The sequence below is a fragment of the Bos indicus genome, chromosome 17 (genome assembly GCF_029378745.1).
Source record: "Bos indicus isolate NIAB-ARS_2022 breed Sahiwal x Tharparkar chromosome 17, NIAB-ARS_B.indTharparkar_mat_pri_1.0, whole genome shotgun sequence".
NCBI classification, from domain to species: Eukaryota; Metazoa; Chordata; class Mammalia; order Artiodactyla; family Bovidae; genus Bos; species Bos indicus.
Genome location: NC_091776.1, coordinates 55724982 through 55746566, shown reverse-complemented (window position 1 = coordinate 55746566; position 21585 = coordinate 55724982). Strand labels below are relative to the sequence as shown.

Here is a 21585-nt window from a genome sequence, read left to right as displayed (position 1 = left end):
AAATACCTGTCAGGCACCTACCAGAGTTAAGCGGAGGCATGTCCCATGACCTAGCTCTTCCACTCCTGGGCATATATATATATATATATATATATATATATATATATATATATGTTCATCAGAAACAAAGGCTTGTAAGCACCAAAGGACCTGTACAAGAGCGCTTCCTAATAGCTCTGTTCCTACCACAAACAACTCCAACACCCATCAACAGGAGAACAGATAAACAAACTCCAGATCTAAACACACACTAGAAACATGACACCATAATAAAAAAGAACAAAATCATGACAGTGCAACATGGATGAACCCTCACAGACAATTTAAGTAACAAAAAGGCTCAACCCAAAGACCATATCTTCTAATGGTCTCATTCATATGAAATTCAAGAACAGGTAAAACTAATGTGCAGTATCAAAGATCAGACTACCAGTTACCCTTTGGGCAAAGCACACTGATGGGAAGAGGACAACAGGAGCCTTCCGGGAGCTGAAACATTCTGTATCTTGGTCTTTATTGTGGTTATACAAGTTGTCTATTCACATACAAATCAATTGAGCTGTACACTTAAGATTAGTTGCACTTCGTGCACTTTACTGTGTGCATTCTATAGCTAAATGAAGGGAGGCGGGATGTAGGGGGCATATACCATCAAGACTTAATGTCTCATTTATAGTAGGTAAAGAGAAAAGAAGGAGTTTATTACCAGAAAATAAAATATGTATATAGGACGTAGAAGGGTGTTTCTGGAAATTCACAGATGCAAATAATACAAATAGAGACCAGCTCACTGAGAACTAAGGAGGGGACAAAGCAATGAAAGGACCAAAGAAAGGAGGTAGAACCATGAATAAAGGACACCATCCCTACCTTCTGAAAGGGGCCTATTTCAGCCCTTCACTCTGATCAAAAATAGACATTTTACCCTATTACATAACCTGTGAATGATGCTTATCTGCTCCTGGAATTGACTTCTCTCAATATAAATAACATCTCCCAAAGAGTCCTAAATTCTGCATTTGCATGTTTTAGGAAGCCAGATTCTGCCTGTTAGAAAGCTAACATTTCTAGATTCTCCAGGAGAAGAACTTGTTGGTCTTCCCTCTCTGAAGAGGCAGCAGGCTGGAGAAGCCTGACACATCTAATTGCCCCTACCATCTCAGGCCCACCTCAGACAGAAACTTCTAGATTGGAGAAGGAGGGGGAGCTCCCTTGAGACTTTTGTTGCAGCTACTGAGACCCTATTAGTGGTTCTGCAGGGAGAATTATTTTGACCATTCCAACAAGCCTTCTCCAAACATGAACGATGGCTTAAACTTTTATAACTGGCAGGAACCCAAGAAACTAAGGTTTTCTGAGGCTTAGAAACTTCCGCATCAGTTTGACCACATCAACTGCTTCAAGCTGAAAGTTTATATCAAAAATCAGCCACCGATTTTAGAAAGAGACGTTCCCCCTTTCCTTCTCAGTTTTAGTTCCATGTTATTTTCATCATCTTTGGTTAATACTCACAGTACAGCTGTTACGAAGGGCATCGAATTTGCGCTGGATTTCATCTCTATGTGCCTAAAAGGTAAGAAGTTGATTATAAATTTTTCATAGGGTGGAATACAAATTCTACATGCTATGGGTCAAATAAAGAAAATCACAAGCCAAGAACCCTGTTGCAGCTGCCCCACTAACTTTTTTTCCAAAGAATTAGTCAAGTCAAGCCCAACATGAGAAGCTACAGAAATACACAATGCCTATTGATAACAATGAACTATTTAGACCACACATGGGCTTCCCTTGTGTCTCAGCTGGTAAAGACCTGGGTTCAATCCCTGGGTTGGGGAGATCTCCTGGAGAAGGGAAAGGCTACCCACTCCAGTATTCTGGCCTGGAGAATTCCATGGACTGTATAGTCCATGGGGTTACAAAGGGTCGGACACAACTGAGTGACTTTCACTTCACTTCACTCATACCCTGTACAAATACATATAACATTCAGATTAAAACTAGGGACTAGCAGAAGAAAGGAAAAGAACATAGGAGGAAGTTTTAGTCTCTTTTATTTGTCTTACTCCCCATTCTTAACCTTTCCCTCTTCCCTCCAATTGGCTGCCTGCCCCCTGCCCCAAGCCTTCTCCCAAGAAAGAACACACATATGTAGATACAGGACAATAGCCAGGACAAAGTAGGGACTTTAAAAAAGAAATTGAATCCAAAGCTGTGGAGATTCAGAAATCCTATATAGACCTTGAAGTAAATATACAGGCTTTCACCAGGGTCGAGGTACTCTAAACCAGTAGGATTCATTCATCTGACAAGGATTTTTCGAGTACATACAATATGGCAGACACCGTAGCAAGACACAGCTCATATGGCCTAACCTTCATTCTGGCGTGGGCAGACAGAAATAAATAAGCACATGAGTACAAACAGTGGCAAGTGCTATGAAGGAAACAAACAGGGCCTAAGGAAAAAAAAATAAGGGTGAGGGGGGAAACTCACTTAGATGGGGTAGTCAAGGAGGGTTTCTCTGAAGAGGTGACATTTAAACTGAAATCTGCAGGATGATGAGGGGCCAGCCATGCAAAGAACATGAAAGAACAGAGGGAAGAGCATCTGCAAAAACCCTAAAACAAGAAAGGGTTGGGTGCATGTGGGGAATAAAAAAGGACTGAGTGGCTACAACAGTTTTTTATACTTCAAGTTGTAACATGAGAGCAAGGATGTCAAGACGGGGTTTTTTGTTTTGTTTTATCCAACAAAATGGAATAAACAGGATAGATTAGAAAACATCAGCATGCATCTTGGACAGTAAGGGTAAGTACTGTTGTTGGAAACTTGTTTTATTATTATGAACATAATTCATCAAGTATAAGTTGCTATCAACTGTAAAATTCACCACAGCTTTATGTAACATTAAGAAACAGAAGTATTGCTAATGAAACTATGACATGTTTATGTCCTTATGACTATATATATAGGCTATAAGATACATCCTCATTAGCTACCTTAAAAATTAGAAACACAGTATATATGTCCCCTTGTAGTAGACTGTAAGGTATAATGTATTCTTCTGTGGGTTGTGGCCAAATGACTTTTGAAAATCACTTGTCTAAGTCACAGCAAAAGAGGGAAAATGTGGCCCAAGTTGATGGTACAGAGGCAGGCCCAGAACCTTGAAGGCCCAGAAAGGAGTTTGGGTTTCATTCAAAATGCAATTAAATAAAGGTCAACAGAGGTTTTAAGATGTGGGATGACATGGCCTATCATTTTGTGGATGCTGTAGGAAAAACATCAAAATAGGACAAATGTAGAAGGAAGTGGAACAACCACTGAGGAGGTTATTGATGTCATTTAAGGAAAAGAGGATGGTGGCTTGGAGCAGGACAGTGGCAAAGGATGGAGAGAAATGGATGGAGGTGAGATCTTTTTTGGAAGCAGAGGTAATAAGACCTGCTGATGGACAAGGAGGCCAAGGGTACCTTAACAGACTTTTGATTTGGGAGACAAGGTAAATTATGGCACCATTTGCTTAGCTATGAAAGCCCAAAGAAGAATCCAGTTTGAGGCAGAGGAAAAAGTGGTCCTCCTCTTTAAAAGAAATATTAGCCTCTATCAGAAAATCTAGGCCAACACTCAAAAGTCTACAAACAATAAGTGCTAGAGAGGATATGGAGAAAAGGGAACGCTCCTAAACTGCCGGTGGGAATGCAAACTTGTGCAGCCACTACAGAAAACAGTATGGAAGTTCCTTTAAAAATTAAAAATAGAATTACCATATGATCCAGCAACCCTATTCCTGGGCATATATCTGGAGAAAACTCTAACTCAAAAAGATACAGGCATACCAATGTTCATATCAGCACTATTTACAAAAACCAAGACATGGAAGCAACCTAAATGTCCATCAACAAAGGGACAGATAAAGAAGATGCAGTACATACATACAATGGACTATTACTCAGTCATTAAAAAAAGAATGAAATAATGCCATTTGCAGCACCATGGATGAACCTAGAGATTATCTTACTAAGTGAAGACAGAAAATGACAAATATCATATAATATTACTTTACATGGAATCTAAAATATGGCACAAATGAACTTCTTTACAGAATAAAAACAAACTCACAGGCATAGAAAACAAATTTATAGTTACCAAAGGGGAAGTGGGGGGAAATTAGGAGTTTCTGATTAGTAGGTACAAACCACTATATATAAAATAAACAAGGTCCTATTGTATAGCACAGGGAACTATAATATCTTGTAAGAAACCATAAAGGAAAAGAGTATGATTCACTTTGTTGTACACCAGAAACTAACACCACATTGTAAATCAACTATATTTCAATTAAAACAAAAAGGTCTATAAGTAAGTCAAAATATTCATCACCTAATTTAGCTGTGATATACTTTATAGTATCTCTATTTTGCCATAAACTAAGATTTCCACATGCTCAGTGGTAAAGAATCAGCCTGCCAATGCAGATGCAGGTTCAATCCCTGGATTGGGAAGATCCCTCAGAGAAGGAGATGGCAACTCGCTCCAGTATTCTTGCCTGGGAAATCCCATGGACAGAGAAGCCTGGCAGGTTACAGTCCATGGGGTTGCAAAACAGTCAGGTATGACTTAGCAACTAAATAACAACAAAAGACTAGATTAGATGCTGCAGAAAAAAAGATTAGTGAACTTTGTAGACAGAGCAACAGAAACTATCCAAAATAAAATACATAAAGGAAAAAAAAAAAAGACTTAAAAAAATTAATACAGCATCAATGAGCTGTGAGATAACTCCAAGGAGCCTGATATACATATACTCAGAATCCCTGAAGGAGTACAGAGGTGAGACCAAAAAAAAAATATCTGAAGAAATAATGGCCACAAATTTTCCAAAGTCAATGAAAAAATAAATCCATGGATGAAAAAGCCTAAATGATCCCTAAGCACAGGAAACATGAAAGGAATTAAGCTTGCATGAAATGAATAAATGAAAGGAATGGAATAAATGGAGTAAACATGAAAGGAATAAATCATATCATAATCAAACTGTTTAAAACCAGTAATAAAGAGAAAAAGCCTAAAACCAACCAGAAAAAAAGACAAGTTACTTAATGAGAAACTAAGAGAACAAAGATTTTTCACAGTGAGTAAGAGAACAAAGATTTTTCACAGGGAGGTTGGGGAGGTTTGGCAGGAAGGAAGCTAGAAGACAGTGAGTGGAACAACATCTTTACTGAAAGGAAAACAAAAACCTGTCAACCTAGAATTCTATAGCCAGCAAAAATATCTTTCAAAAATGTCAAAAATGAAGATGAGGGTTTCCTTGGTGGTTCAGTGGTTAAGAATCTTCCTGTCAATGCAAGGGACACAAGTTTGATCTCTGGTCCTGAAGGATCCCACATGCCATGAGGCAGTTAGGCTCTTGCACCACAATTACTGAAGCCCATGCACCCCAGACCCCATGCTCCACAACAAAAGAAGCCACTGCAGTGAGAAGCCCATGCGCTGCAATTAGAGAGTAGCCCTCAGCTTGCTGCAACTAGAGAAAGCCCCAGTGCAGACAAAAATAAAATAAATAAAAACTTATTTTAAAAATGAAGGTGAAATAAAGACCTTTTCAGACATACCAAAGCTAAAGGAATTTGCCACCTGTAAACCTATACTACAAGAAATGTTAAAGGAAATTTAGGCAGAAGATGACAGAGTCTTAAATTTACATAAATAAAAGAGGATTAGAAACACGGTAAAACAAAAACCAGCAACTGCAGACTTACACATTTTAAATCAAGAGTTATCACTTAGAATCAGCTTCTCAAACAATTTTTTTCATCAACTAATTTAAAAGATTATAACTTTTCCCCAAAACTCAGCTTTTTTCCCAGCAACCATACAAGATTTATTAACTTAAAAAGGCAAGACTACTATTTATCCAAAGTAGAAACATGGCTATTTGTACTACTTGTGAATCTCATCTGTGGGTATCCTAGAGGAAGAAATACCACCCTTAAGTTATTAAACTCTAGGAGTTTACAGGAGTGAACAACTTTTTTTCTTTTAAGAACCAGATAATAAATACTTTTGGTTTTGAAGGCCATTCAGTCTTTGTCACAACTGTTCAACTCTGCTCTCATAGCACAAAGGCACCCACAGACAATATGTACACAAATAGGCATGACTGTGTGTTAATAAAACTTTATTTGCAGAAAACAGGAAGCATTCTAAATTTAGCCCACTGGCTGTAGCTTGCCAACTTCCACTCTAAATGACTATTTGGTGTAATATCTCTCAAAGACAGAAACAGGAAGCTAAAGAAAGGTAGAGCTAACTTCTTCAAAGCCTAAGCAGTGATCATTAAAAAAAAAAAAGCTCTCTAGCCTAGACTGAGGAACAGAAGCCCTGTTCCTGTTCCACTTTTTTACTAACTGCAAAGTTTCCAAATAACACCGCACCATTAAAAACTTGTTTAACTGCTCTACAGCAGTCTGAAATTCCAATCACTAATATTTCTATTACAATTTACCATTATGAGGCCTTTGCATCATTTTGACACATCAAAATGTGACACAGCAATCGTTTCTGAGGTTATAGTATAGGGAACTACCATCTTTATGACTTTTTATTATTGACTGAAATATAAACATAAGATGTAGAACCAACACTGTTGTGACTGCTGGAAGTACTGTAACAAACAGCGAACTGATCTGAGTTTAAAAATAGCAAGAAACAAACAAACAAACAAAAAATAGCAAAAAACATGTTTTATGTTTTTTTGAAATAAGTTGTAAAATGCATAAAAAACCAAAAGGTCACACAATAGTATATATGAAGGTAATAAAATACATAAGACAAGCTTTGAATTCTCTCAATAAAATATCCATGTTAATTAGATATTAGGAGTTACAGGGAATAAGGACTTATACCCTTAAAAACTACTGAGGACCCCAAAGGGCTTTTATTTATGTGAGTTATACTTATATTTACCACATTAGAAATTAAAGCATATCTTTAGTATTTATTTTAAAATAAAAGTACTGACTTTGTACCACTGGTGCAAATGTTAACACAATGAAAAATGCCACAAGACAGCTTAGTATTATGAAAATAATCTGAACTTGAGGACCCCCATGGAGCCACAGACCCCAACTTGAGAACCACTGATCTAGGGGTTGAGTGGCAAGAGGCAGAATGGACAGACTGCAGCCTGGAAATCAGAGAGGTACTCACTTTGGGCAGGGCTTATATCTTCTTTAACTTTAAGGAAAGTTACAAGAGGAATGAAGAAAAGAGAATTATTATGCAGCCTTGAAGAGAGAAAATACCCACAGAGCTGTGAAAAAGGAAACTCATGTTTAGAGGTCTGACTGTCTTCTGGGATCCATGGTCAGGATCCTACAACGGGTTTCACACATCCACCTCGTTCTTTGGGAAGGCAGGGACCAAGAAAGACTGTCACCTTAAGTGACCCAAGCTCACATCTTGCCTTGCCTATCATGCCCATGGCTTACTAATTCAATTCAACGATTGACAGTTATGTAAAAGAGAAAAAGAGCATGCATTGACTAATGATTTTAAGAAATCAAAGAGGATAATCCTGGGATGCCACCATCACACTGTGTTGGGAGGATCCCTTTCTTGAGTGTCTCTATTATTCAGCATAAGTCATGTAGCCAAATCAGTAAAAGAGCGTGAGGACAGACGTGAAGCAAGCTCACTGGGCCATGCCGGTGGACACAGAGCCCGTGCTGCTCCTCTGCCGAGGACTCATTCAGAGTCACATCCCCATCACATCATGTGTCTGCATGCAACGATGTGTGCACACTCAAATTCTCTCCCACAAAGGGATTACATGGAGTCTTACATTTCAGTTCCAGGTGGAAAAATTCTCTCTTTCCCCAATAACCAATGAAGCATCTTAAAAGCATGGCTTTTTGTATAAATTTGACTCTCCTGTTGGTCTGTACCTTGACTCAATCTTAGCTTTAAATGGCCAGTGAATTTCAATGCAAACACAATTGACAAGGTGGGGAAAAGGTGAAAGTGAAAGTTGCTCAGCTATGTCCAACTCTTTGCGACCCCAGGAACTGTAGCCTGCCAGTCTCCTCTGTCCATGGAATTCTCCAGGCAAGAATACTGGAGTGGGTTGTCATGCCCTCCTCCAGGGGATCTTCCCTGAACCCAGGAATCAAACAGGGGTCTTCTCCATAGCAGGAAGATTCTTTACCAGCTGAGCTACCAGGGAAGTCTAGAGAAAGGGTGAGTGGGAGAAAAAAATAAAATCTAGGAAGATGGCTGCCCCCTCTGCCAAACATCATCAAGGGTGAGCTCCCATTTAACTGTGTTCCATCTAACTCGGCCCAGGGACAGAGGCCAGAAAGGGTAACTGCTCCCCTCCCAGGTGAGAAAGTGGCCAACTCTTAGAGCAGTAATAGCCCATTTGACTATTCCCTTTTATTGATAAAACAGCCTGCTGTGAAGCACACAAACCACCTGGAAGATCACTTTGGACGCAGCTGACTGAATTTGATTGATGCTGACAGTGGGTCTGAACTTGGGCTGGAACAATGAGACAGGGAGGGGGAGGGTGCTGCATCTGTGATCATTTTCTCTCTCAGAAAATATACACTTGAGGACAAATTCAACAAAGCCGTTCAGGCGACAGCCACCTGTGGTCCATAACCAGGTTTATGGGACATAATCAAGTGGAGGGGAGAGAAAAAACCCATAGCCTTCAGACTGAACTGAAGCAAACCGATTTGGGGTTTGGATTCCTGCATGATGCGTTTACAAATAGCCGTGGACCAAAGGCACTTTCCTGCCATCGTTGTGAACAAGCCCAATTTTCCAAGGGATCTTCATCTGTGAGAACTGTACAGCCCCAGTTTCCAGACTTAGGAAAGTTCTTTTTTTTTTTTAAGAAGATGCTCTCAGGCAGTGATCTCATCTGACTAAATTGAGTCGTGACTTGCTGCTGTGCAGGCGTCCTGCAGCCATTAGACACAGTGCTTTCCAACCGGCAGCAAGGCAGGACTGAAAGACTAATCTCCCCACAAATAAACAATAGCAATGCAAACATACCCTCCTGCTTCCAAACAGGCAGGGTAAGACGCACGGCTACCAGATCCTTCCCGGTTCCAACAGAGTAGAGATAAACGTGTCCTTCTCCTCTGCTCCTGACTAATAGGATTTGAGGGACTACAGGCCAGTCCCCTGGGGAGAAAAAGCTAAAGACACAGCGCTAAGCACACAGGCTCATCAAATATGGATTAAATGACTGATGTCTCCTCCTTTCAGAGCTAGGGTGGTTTGTGGTTGGGGCTGGGGGTGGGGAGGGTGGCATATTAATATACAAAGCATTAAATATAATAGTGGCTGGATTTTAGGTGTCTTGTTTAGCAGCTAAGAAATGCTTTTGGCTGTCTCTTTTTGCATTCACCCCACTCCAGAAAGCATATAAGCCTTCTTGCCATATATATTCATTTCATTCTTACCTCTTTTTTTTTCCTTCTGTGATTTCCTTTCTCTCAGACTTTTCTTATTCTATCCTGTTATACTGTTTTGTATCTTTCCAAACTGCTTCCAATCCATTTTTGAAACAAGGCAGGGTATAAACAGATACTGTAACTAATTTCTTTAAACAAAATATTGGTGGCATGTGGCATCATTTAATGAGTGTTTTCATAAAGAAAACAACAGAAACTAAGGTTGCAACCAGTATCTGAACTTGGCTGAAGTCCTGGAAAAGCTATTATGCTCAAGCAACTTCCACAAAGGAGTTACTCTGCGTTCCCCAAATCCTGGAAACCCCTGTATCCTGGACCGGTCCATAAGGACCCTGGAACTCTCAGATCATGTTCCCAATTTGGTCCCCAAACCCAACAGTGGGAGATAACGTCTAAGAAGAAAATTACTTAAAATAAAAAATATATATATGTATATATATATTTTTTACACACATATACATACATTCTTTTAAACAGGGTAAATCATAAGCAACAAAAGTCCATGATCATCTGCAGAAGGTAATCCTACTCTGAAAGATGCTTTAGAGATGCTCACTGACAGAGATGGGGACAGCATCCAAAAATGAATCAGAATGAATAACATACTCACTTAGGTATTGAAAAAGGCACTGAACCCAATCAGCTGCATTGTGCCCTGCCCACAGAAGAGGGTATCCTGACCAGCAGGCATGAGTGTGACCATCCGCTTGGCAAGAACAATATGTTACCATTAGAAATGTATGCACTTGATTGATACCAGCCATTAAACTCATTCAGCTCTCTATGCCCAGATCCACCAAGCAGCCTTCCAAGAGAAAAGGGATTTATGACTAGGTTTCGCTGAAGGGGAAAAGGGTGAACATTAACCACGCAGGGTATCCTGGTCAACTAGATGGATATATTTCCCTCTGCAAAGCTTGGAAGTTGGCATTTCATATGCAAAATTCTCATCAGTCTTGTTAGCCAAGGTCAGACTCTATGAGAAAGATCAATTGTGGAAATGGCCAAGCAAAGTACATTTTGAGACTTGCAGAAAGAACTAAGGTCTAGATCCAGGGACCACCCACCACCAAAGATCTATCTCCTGAGAACCCTCTTCATGTGAGCAAATCAGTCTCTCAGAAAGAGCAGAGAAGCCAGGTCCCTTTTACAGAAACAATTTCTCATTCATTAGAATCGTTTCCATCCAGAATCTACCAAATACATAATAAGATTCAAAACACAATCTAAAGGTTAAGGGGAACAAAAAAGGAATACAAATGAGGTTAATCAAAACAAAAATAGAAATATGGTAGAAAGACTACTATAATATATAAATTTTTTTTTAATGACTATTGAAAACTAAATAGAAGACCCAGGTAAATAGCCTTTGATTAAACAGAAATTTAAGATATAGTGACGATGATTTTATAAAGAAGGAAATACAAAAATAAAGGTGGAACCTTTCAAGATCCTTAGGAAAGCTCAGTTGATCTAGTATACCAGTGCCAAAAAAGCAGCAGCCTACATAAGTCAACTTTCTGCCTATTCAGCATTTCTCTGGCTTGTTTTTTCCTCTCTTGGCACTTTTAAAAGTGAGCAACTATCCTCAGCTCCACACACATCCTACCGTAAGCGCCTGGATCTCTTCTTCTGCTTCTGCTGTCGTCTCTTCCAGCTCCGTCTTGGCCTGGCGGAGCTGGCTCTCCAGGGCCGCCCGTGCTGCCTGCAGGGCTGTCAGCTGGGATTCACGCTCCTGCAGGGAAAGCTGCAGCTCTGTGAGCTGGCGTTTGAGCTCCAGTTTCTGCTCTTCATGTTCTAGACTGACCTGAGACACACACAGAGAGACTTGTTGACCTTAACGGAAGAGAAAGCCAAGACACAACCTGCATCTTAAATCTGGTCATGGAATCAAATTCTCAGCACTCAACTGAGAAGGAAAAAAAAATGGAATAAAACAGTTCTGATTTTGATGAGTCTCAAAAATTAACTGGAGTGAGAACACGTAAGAGTATGTATAACATATATACAGAGCATCCCTTCCTTTCCTTTATTACAGTGCTTGAGAAAGCATCTAAAAAGAAACCACACAGTAAGAATCTCCTATGGAAATTATTATTATCATTAGAAAAATATTTAAAAGTGAACATAAATCAACAGAACTGGACAATTCTGGAACAATGGAACAATTGGTTCAAAATTGGGAAAGGAGTACAATAAGGCTATATATCGTCCCCCGGCTTATTTAACTTACATGCAGAATACATCGTGAGAAATACCAGGCTGGATGATTCACAAGCTGGAATCAAGACTGCCAGGAGAAATATAAACAATCTCAGATACTCAGATGATACCACTCTTAAGGCAGAAAGTGAAGAGGAACTAAAAAGCTTCTTGATGAAGGTGAAAGAGCAGAGTGAAAAAGCTGGTTTGAAACTCAACATTAGAAAATTAAGATCATGACATCTAGTCCCATCACTTCATGGCAAATAGAAGGGGAAAAAGTGGAAACAGTGACAGATATTCTTTTGGGGGCCCAAAAATCACTGTGGACGATGACTGCAGCCATGAAATTAGAAGACACTTGCTCCTTGGAAGGAAAACTATGACAAACATAGATGGCATATTAAAAAGCAAAGACATCACTTTGCTGACAAAAGTCCGTACAGTCAAAGCTATGGTTTTTCCAGTAGTCATATATAGATGTGAGAGTTGGACCATAAAGAAGGCTGAGCACTGAAAAATTAATGCCTTCAAACTGTGGTGCTGGAGAAGATTTTTGAAAGTTCCTTGGACTTCAAGGAGATCAATTCCAGTCAACCCTAAAGAAAATCAACCTGGAATATTCACTGAAAGGACTGATGTTGAAGCTGAAGCTCCAATACTTTGGCCAACTAATGAGAAGAGCCAACTCACTGAAAAAGACCCTGATATTGGGAAAGACTGAAGGCAAAAGGAGAAGACAATGACAGAGGAAGAGATGGTTAGATAGCATCACCAATCAAATGGACGTCTCCTTGAGCAAACTCCAGGAGACAGTGTGGGACAGAGGAGCCTGGAGTGCTGGGGTTCCAAAGAGTCAGACACAACTTAGCAACTGAACAACAAGAAAAAACATAAATAACACCTTGACGGTAATAAGGACATCTTTACAATGGGATTACAAGTGGAACAACAGAGTGCATTCTACTTATTTTATTTTATTGATTATTTTTTTTCATTCTACTTATTTTAAATATTCTTGTTCTGATTTGTTCTCATCAGGTAACCTGAATTAAGGTCACATTGTGAACTAATCATTCCTCCCTCCGTCTACTCATCTATCTACTCAAACTTTCATCTATTCAAGAAATACTTAATTGGCAAATTCTATATATAAGGAAATACAGAGATGAAACAGTCTCTGCCTTCAAGGTCGGGAGAAAAACTAAAAACCAACCATTGCCATACACTGTGATCAAGTGCAATGGTCCAGACATGCAGAAATGTGGGAACACAGCAGAGAGGGAGAGAAAGTAATTGTGGATCTGTGTACTGAAGAATCCCAGGAGCCAAACAAGCAGATAAGAGGGGAAAGAAAACTCCAAGCAGAGGAAGCAAGACATCCAAGGCATGGAGATGTGGAAGACCCTGGCACATCTGCTGACATAACCAACGTGATAAGCCGTTCTAAGGACCAGACCCTGTGCTGGACATGGGACACCAAGCAAATAAGAGATGCCTGCTGCTGTTTGAGAGCCTGCTGTTTAATGAAGACGGCCAAGGGGTACGCAGGGAATAAGCTAATCATGAAAGGCCATGGGGACCCAAAGGAGACATCCCATCTAGGTCCAGGGGGTTGGAGAGGGCTCCTTGGGAAAGGTAAAACCCAAGTCTCAGAGGTCATAGGCATGAAGAGGAGAAAGACAAGAGATGCAACCCAGAGAACCAATAGGATTTTGATGATACAGTCACCATAGGGAACAGTATGGCAGTTCCTTAAAACACTAAAAGCAGAGCTACCATATGATCCCACATCCCTCTCCTCAGCGTATATCCAGAGAAAGCCGTGATTTGAAAAGATACATGCAACCCACTGCAGCACTGTTTACAATAGCCAGGACATGGAAGCAAGCTAAACGTCCATCGACAGAGAAACGGATGAACAAGATGCGGTACATATACACATTGGAGTACGAGTCCCCCATAAAAAGGAATGAAATAACACCATCTGCAGCAACATGGAGGGACTTCAGATTATCATACTGAGTGAAGTCAGAGAAAGACAAGTATCGTATGATATCACTTACATGTGGAATCTAAAAAGAAAGGTACAAGTGAACTTATTTACAGAACTGAAACGGACTCAGATGTAGAAAACAAAGTTATGGTTGACAGGGGGAATGGAGGAGGGATAAATTGTGAGATTGGGACTGACATATACACACTACTATATGTAAAATAGGTAACTAATAAGGGCCTACTGTAAAGCACAGGGAACTCTACTCAATACTCGGTAATGATGTATATGGGAAAAGAACACAAAAGAGTTGATATGTGTATAACTGACTCACTCTGTTGTACAGCAGAAACTAATACAACAACACTGTAAAGCAACTATAAAAATCATCCCATAAAAATTTTAAAAATAAATCAATAAAGTTAAACTCCAGACTCCCCTAGAGTACATACAGCCCTGAACCTCTCTGGAAGTGTCCTAAATTTCTCACACCACCCTTTGCGGGGCTAGCTATACAGATTCAAAAATAAAGCAACACACCCTCCCTGGGTTAGATTAACGCCCAGTGGAACAACAGTTGTAGGGCAGACACAGAAGAGAGACACTTACGGGGAGGGAAAGCGAAAGACAGTTAGCCAATGTTCCATGTTCCCACGCTCGGAGAAATCTGAGTTATTTACACTCACACTGCTAAGGCTGACGCTACAGGGAAGTGTGGTTAAACTTACTGAAGAGTAAAAATATAGCCTGGATAAGAAAAGTAAAACCACTGCCTAAGGCTTCTGGACAACCAAGAACAATGGTCCTCAAACTCCGGAAGCATAAGCATCACCCAGGGTGCTTGTTAAGAATGCAAATCCCTGCTCCTCAGCCCGTCACTGCTCAACTCAATTCAATTAAAAAAGCTGAGAGAGGAAGCTACCCAGGAATCTGCATTTCAACACAAAGGCCACGTGGTCTTAATAGAGAGGGATCCACACACTGCCAACCCTGCTCCTTCAGAGAAGTGGCCTCACTTAATACTCCAGTACAAACAAAGAAGACATTCTTAAAGGGCAGAATTTCCTCATGGTTTAGTCCTTAACTAAAGATGGTCTGCTTAACGTCTTTGCCATAACAGAGATTATACACTCTTGGAAGAATTCCATCACAAATATGAGTCCCTTGTCATCACACCCAGTTGGGATGTCCCACTTTGAACAACCTCTCTCCTGAGTTCCAGTTCTGTCTCTGCCAGTGTCTACTAAGCCAACCTGCTAGGCTGACAGCCCCACAGATCAAGGGTGGGTCTATCTTGTCACCACTGTCCATCAGGCTACTAACTGGCAAACGGCAGGCATTTAATAAATACACAGTTGGTGATGTCAAGTCACAGCTTAAATCAACCTCAAAATATTCACAACTAAATGTGTGAGATTTCCCTTCCCAAACCTGGCTATCCTTCCCAGCTACTTTATCCCTCTGAAAACAATCACTTTCCATCAAACAAACCTAAAGTTCAGATTTCTCATTTAGTCTCCCACTGCCACGAAACCTCTGTCACTAAGCCATACTATGTGCTAAACTCCAAGCAAGGACACGGTCAGGTGATCCTCCATGACCCAGGACAGAGGAATCTCTCTGCCCCCATTTGAAGGTGCACCAATTTACGTCATCCTTGCGTAACCTGATAAAGGAGCAGCCCTGAGGCTGTCAAACTCCTAAGAAGTGGAGGTGGAATTCTAACCCAGACCTCTGTGGTCCCGACTGCACTCTTCACCACCATCCATGATGGCTATTGATTTGAGCTTGACACCTGGCTGGCTGGGGTCTCTGGTGCTCCAACAAATATCCTTGGGAGGTCACCCTTCACTCTTACCTCCCTTAGCCTGGTCTCCAGCTCCAGCAGACGGTTCTTGTCACTGTGGTCTTGGTGGCTTATTTTTTCCAGCTGCTCCTCCAGCTTCCGGTTCTGGGCCTCCAATTTCCCAGCTTGCGTCTCCAGGTAAAACTTCTGTTGCCTGAGTTCTGAAATCATCTCTTCCTGGGCCTTCCTGGTGGGGGTGGCAGGAGGAGCCAAGCAAAATCACAGTCTCATTAGAGGTGAGCATGTCCCCACTTGGAAGGACAGGCAGAAACAGAGAGAGAGGTGTGTCTCAGTTACATGGACCACACTTGTGGTTAGTGCTGTCCAGACCTGGCCTCGTGTGCATGACTCCAGCAAGGGGACCTGGGGCCCACTCAGTCCCCACTGTTCAGAGTCCCTTCTTGATGAGCTTAAGTATGGTCAAGGGATACTATCATTTCACTCTTTTGGTAGACCTTTTTATTTTTCTAGTCTGTACAGGACAGCAGGAAGGGCCTCCTGAGTACAAGAGCACCCTAATGACTCATTGAGATGGGCCCTAGGGAAAAGGGGGTCATAAGGAAAAAGAATGATACTCCTTCCACTTCTGCTAACCACAGGCTGCTTAGAAGCTGGAATGACTCAAACATCAGACAGTGGCCTACCAAGCAGGTTTAAACTAAGATGGGAATGTTTAAGGTCTCTAAAGGGACATATCTAAGGTGGGGTGGAAATCCTGGAGATTGTAATTCTTTGGGGGAAAAGATTAAGATCAAAGTGCTCCTGGATCACAGGAGAGTACCTGCTGAACCCCCTAAACTCACACCCCAGGGCCCAGCTTCACAGTTGGGCACACTGGAGATCACCTCCAACTGATAACAGGATGCAAGTCTAGGGAACAAGGATGGCAGCTCTCCAGAAGCCAGCTATAAATAGACTCGTTAGAGAGAGCAAAACACTCTGTGATGGGATGGGAATCTGAAGCATTTGAGAAAACCCAGCTCAAAAGAGAGGACAGGGTAGAGCGAGATGACTTCAGAGGGGGCAAAGCTTCCTAAGCATACAGAGGTTGGGCCCCAGAACAGGAGTCATTAAATCCACTTCGGCTCCACCACACAGAAGAGCAGAATTTGTGCCCCAGGAGGCAGGATCAGAGTGGAATCAGGCACATAGTTAGAATCTGAATACTTACATGTTCCTCTGGGTAAAGAGACTGCTGTTGGCCGCAAGTTTATTGGCTTCCGACAATTCCACTATCCTTTGTTCCAGGGATCTGATCTTGGAATCCATAGCATTGATCATCTGAAACACAAGGGATCTTTTGGAACCTTGCACACAGATGGTGCCACTGGAGTGAGAATAACACAGGCCACGTGGGCCAGGCAGAAGGATTATCTGAAAGGCAGGACCATCAGACCAGAGACTCAACTAGCTTATACCCTGAGGGGCATAGATCTCACAACCCCAGGGATGGCACTCATTCATTTTATCAACAGAGGTTGCACATCCCCCCAGCAGCTGAGGGACCTGCAGGAAACACATGCAGGAGGACCTGTTGAGGAACCTGGCATTCCCTAAGTCAACAGGCCTCGTTAAATCCCCGTGTTGTCCGCATGTGACCTGAGCCTGCAGGAGCCTCTAAACCTTGCATCTGCAAGTTCCTGTTCTTATCACCCACAGGCTTGTCGTTCTCTGAGTGATTCCTTCTCACCCAGCCCTTACTGTCCTAGATTCTCTACATCAAAGCTTCCCCAACTTAGTGAATCATAAGAATTGGCCAGGACGGGAAAGGTGGGGAGGGAAGGGGCTTGCTGGTTAAAAATATCACTTTCCAGGACCCTCCTTTAGAGATTCTGATGTGAAAAATCTCAGTAGGGTCTGAGATAATAAGCAGATTAACAAGCACAACAAGGGAATCTTTTAAGCTGCAGTTTCTGAAAACATCTGCCTACAGGGATTAGAAAGGAAATAAGATGTCTGGTTGCGGCCAAGGGCCACCAGGGTTGTTATCGGGGGGACGTTTTAAAACTCACGGTTCTAGTTGATGCAGGTCAGCGTGAGTTCTTAAAGAAGGGTATGAAAGGCAAAACTGGCCACAAGCCACCACCACCACCACGTTTTACAAGAGGAAGGGCTTGTAGAGAGAGCTTTCTGTTAGTGACAGACTCCATGGGATAAAACAGACCAAATGGACTCTTCTCCAGCCCATGATTTCTGGCATGGTTCACAATCCCTCCCATTAAAACCGCCTTTGCGACTCCGTCTACCTACCGCCTTCTGCTCGCTGAGAATTTTGCCTTTCTCATGGGCCTCCTCTTCGTGTCTTTGCATCAGGTTCTCCAGTGTCTCCTTGTCTGCTAGGTCTTTCTTTATCTGATTGTCCAACACCTGAGGGGAAACAAAAGGAGAAGTTAGCGTCCTGAGCCCAGAAGACTAACAAGAGGTACCGGAGAAAAGTAGGAAAGGAGAGGAAAAGCACCGGAGAAGCCGCGCTTCCCCAACTCCAGGGCAGAGATGTATCAGCCAGGAAGAAGTTAAGAAGTCAAGTGTGATCATCAAATGGCAAGTAACTAGAGGACCTGAACTAAGAATTTATTTTAAAATTAGCGGCCAAAAAGACCAGAGACGGATAGTCAAAGTGCAGGTGGACACCAGAATGAGGGCAGTGGAGGGGAAAGATCTCTCTAGAGATCTTATGATTTGCAGCTAGTACCTAGGGGCAACATTATAGTAGTCAACGTGCCAGCAGTTTTCAGAACAATGCTTGCTCTTAATTTGTACAGAAATAATCTCGTTATCTCCAGACTGGGAGTGGAAGGATAAAAAGCTGAAGACTGAGGAAACCTGTGTGACCACGGAAAGTTGACATTCAGAAACAACCAGGGACAAGAGGCTTCTGCCTACTGATAAAGTAGGTGGGGAGTCAATAGACTGAAGAGACGGCATGGGGGTGGGGGAACCTCTTTCCTCCAATCTTTCCTCTGATCCAGCTGGGGGTAAAAAAAAAAAAAGAAAAAGTCACTGGAAAGAGAAATCTTTCCCAGGGGAAGAGAAATCATGTGTTCTCAGTGCTGAGAATGCCACTGTAAGCACCTAGTGTTCCCAAGAGGAAAAAATAAAACAGTAATGGTGTCACCATCCACCAGCTTGATCTAATGTTCTGCGAGGGACACACAGAGCGCCATCAGTTGCCAAAACAACCAGCGAAAATGAGAGGAAGAAAGGCGACATCATGACTTGCCAAGCCTTTGACCCTGTGTTTCTCATCACTGAGCTTCTCTGAATGACACCACATCTGATACTGGGAAGAAAGCCCAAAGAATTGGGGTCACAGATGGGAGCTGAAATCTGCCTTTCCCACTGTCTATTGTGAAGGGCCCTTCACAGCTCATGGGGACATCGTCCCTGAAAAGAGCCAGTGAGCAGGGAGGGGGCCTGCGTGACAAAGAAAGAAAAGGACAATTTCAAAGAGGGTTTTAAACGAGAACTGACTGATGAATAAAACAGAGTGAAAGTTGGTAGAAAAGAATAAGAGGTGGAGGACGGGGTCATGGGAGGAGGGATGAACCTCAAGAGGATAAGCCGCCCGTTCTCTTGGATGTCAGGATGCGATTCTAAAATTACGAGTAAGTAAAGGACCGAATCTGGGGTATGATCACAATTATTACCAAAATGGCCTTACAGGGGATAAAACAGGGCCACAAAGCAGAGCTGACTAAAAAGAAATGGTTTCATAAAGCCAGGAGGGAAGAAAGAAGAAAACAAATCTCCCTCTAATATTCTCTAGGATCTATAAAGCCAAGTTCTTGCCACCTAGAAGGTAGCAGAGAACACATAATGCCTACACAAGGAGTCTTCTGCTTATGAAGTAAAAAGCAATGAAGCCCACTTTCAGAATGACTCTGTTCAAAATAAGACCTCCCCAAGGACTTCCCTGGTAGTCCAGTGGTTAGGACTCCATGCTCCCAATGCAGGGTGCCCAGATTTGATATCTGGTCAGGGAACTAGTGTTCTTGTCTGGAGAATCCCAGGGATGGGGGAGCCTGGTGGGCTGCTGTCTATGGGGTCGCACAGAGTCGGACACGACTGAAGCAACTTAGCAGCAGCAGCAGCAGGGAACTAGATCCCACATGCCACAACTAAGAGTTTGCATGCCTCAACTTAAAAGATCCCACGTGCTACAACTAAGACCCTGTGCAGTCAAATAAATAATGAACATAAATATTAAAAAAATAAATAAGACCTCCATTTTGGCAGCAATGAATACCAACGCAAAGAAGTATGAGCCAGAAGGGACAAGCCTTTATCAAAATGGCACACATCCTGGCTTTGCTGGGGTCAGACTGGCAGGAGGATGAACAAGACAATGCCTGAGAGGGAAGCAGGGAATTTCTTTGAAATCAGAGATTCCACTGTAGCCATTTATATCAATTTAAGATAAAACATGGCTTTCTGACAGGAAAGTCAATATACTCACCCAAATTACAGAATGAATTTTGCAAAGGTTATTTTCATCATGCAAAGGTGCCAGTGGACAATTGTAAACATTCTCATAATTTTCTGAAAGGTAGTTTATTTCAAAGATAAAAGTCTAGAAGCCAGTAAGAACTAAAACCAAAAATTGGCAGATAAAGTTGAAAATGTATGAAGGCAGGCATTCACACTAAAACTAAAGTCCATTCTAGGTTCTTTCCTTGTATTTCTTTCAATGAAAAATAACCAAAAGGAACCCCAGGGGTGAAAGAGAGGATGCCAGAATAGTGCTGCTAATTGAATATGTATACTTGTTGTTCCCCAAAATAGGAACAGCTAACTCTTTGAGGATAGCAAACAAACCAGTAATACAATCATCACAAAAATTAAAAGACTCCTTCAATGTCCGACTTTGAAGGGAAAATAACAGTATTTGAAATGTAATGACCAATCAATGTCTGATTCTCAAGAACATAAGACATAATTAAAGGCTTGGTCCAAAATCACAATGAAAATATGGTGTGATTTTAAAAGGAAATAGGCTAGTGGTCACTTCTGGTCACCGAACTTACTACTAAAAACTGAAATGAAATAATAATGTCAATAAGTGAAATAATTTAATTCACTATTTGATACAGTGGACTGGATTACTTAAGCCAGCTCTTCTACAAAAAATGATTTAAAATGCTAGATAGAATATGAAAAACATTTTCCAAAAGTACCTAAAAATTGGCAAAAGAGTAAGAAATTACAGACTAAAATCTAAGTGAAAGCAGAAACCCAGAGAGGTAAGAAGCGCAGAAAGCTGTTTTGAACTTGAGGCATTTGCTGAAAAAAACTTGAGCTTCATTTTTAATTGCTTCAAAGGGTAAGGAAATAGAGAAGTCAAAGCCCAGGGATGCCTGCAAAGTGGGCACACATTTTCATTCAAGGTCTCAAAGAATCCCCATTATTAATTTGCCAAGGAAAATGAGCAGCTGACCAGGCACACAAAAAGACAGACACCATAAAAAAGAACCAGGAGAAACAACAGCAGAAACAGACCTTCAGATACTTCGGATTCTGGAATCATCAGCTATAGATGGAAAAATAACTATGCTAATGAGTTTAAAGAAGCAGAAGATAAGCTTCAAATGAATGCAGGGAATAAAAAGTTCTTGTCTTAAATAATCTAGTAAACTTGGAAAAGAACCAAACAGACTGACAAGAAACCAATAAATACACTAACTGAAATTTAAAACTCAATGGATGAGTTTAGCGGCAGATTAGACAGGGAAGGATTAGTACACTGGAAAATCAATTAGAGCTTAACCAGAATGCAGCACCAAAAAACAAGCGGTAACCTAACACATGCCTAATCAAATTCTCATAAGGGAAGGAAAGAGAGAAGAGGAAGAGGCAATATTTGAGACATAATGACCAATAATTTTCCAGAATTTTTTTTAATATATTCCGAAGTCCAGTATTGGAGAAGGCAATGGCACCCCACTCCAGCACTCTTGGCTGGAAAATCTCATGGACGGAGGAGCCTGGTGGGCTGCAGTCCATGGGGTCGCCAAGAGTCGGACACGACTGAGCGACTTCACTTTCATTTTTCA

General features: G+C 41.4%; 1 protein-coding gene across 9 annotated transcripts in view; it reads right to left on the bottom strand.

Moving 5' to 3' along the window:
- The window catches only part of CIT (citron rho-interacting serine/threonine kinase), a 175291-nt gene that overhangs the window by 41343 nt on the left and 112363 nt on the right, over positions 1 to 21585 (bottom strand). For all 9 annotated transcript variants that reach the window (XM_070769560.1, XM_070769555.1, XM_070769557.1 and 6 more), the window contains 5 exons: positions 17786 to 17902; positions 16707 to 16816; positions 15548 to 15722; positions 11101 to 11298; positions 1513 to 1566 (listed from right to left, as the gene is read on the bottom strand). In XM_070769560.1, the coding sequence (XP_070625661.1) occupies positions 1513 to 1566; positions 11101 to 11298; positions 15548 to 15722; positions 16707 to 16816; positions 17786 to 17902 (654 nt within the window). The remainder of the gene's footprint in view (positions 1 to 1512; positions 1567 to 11100; positions 11299 to 15547; positions 15723 to 16706; positions 16817 to 17785; positions 17903 to 21585) is intronic.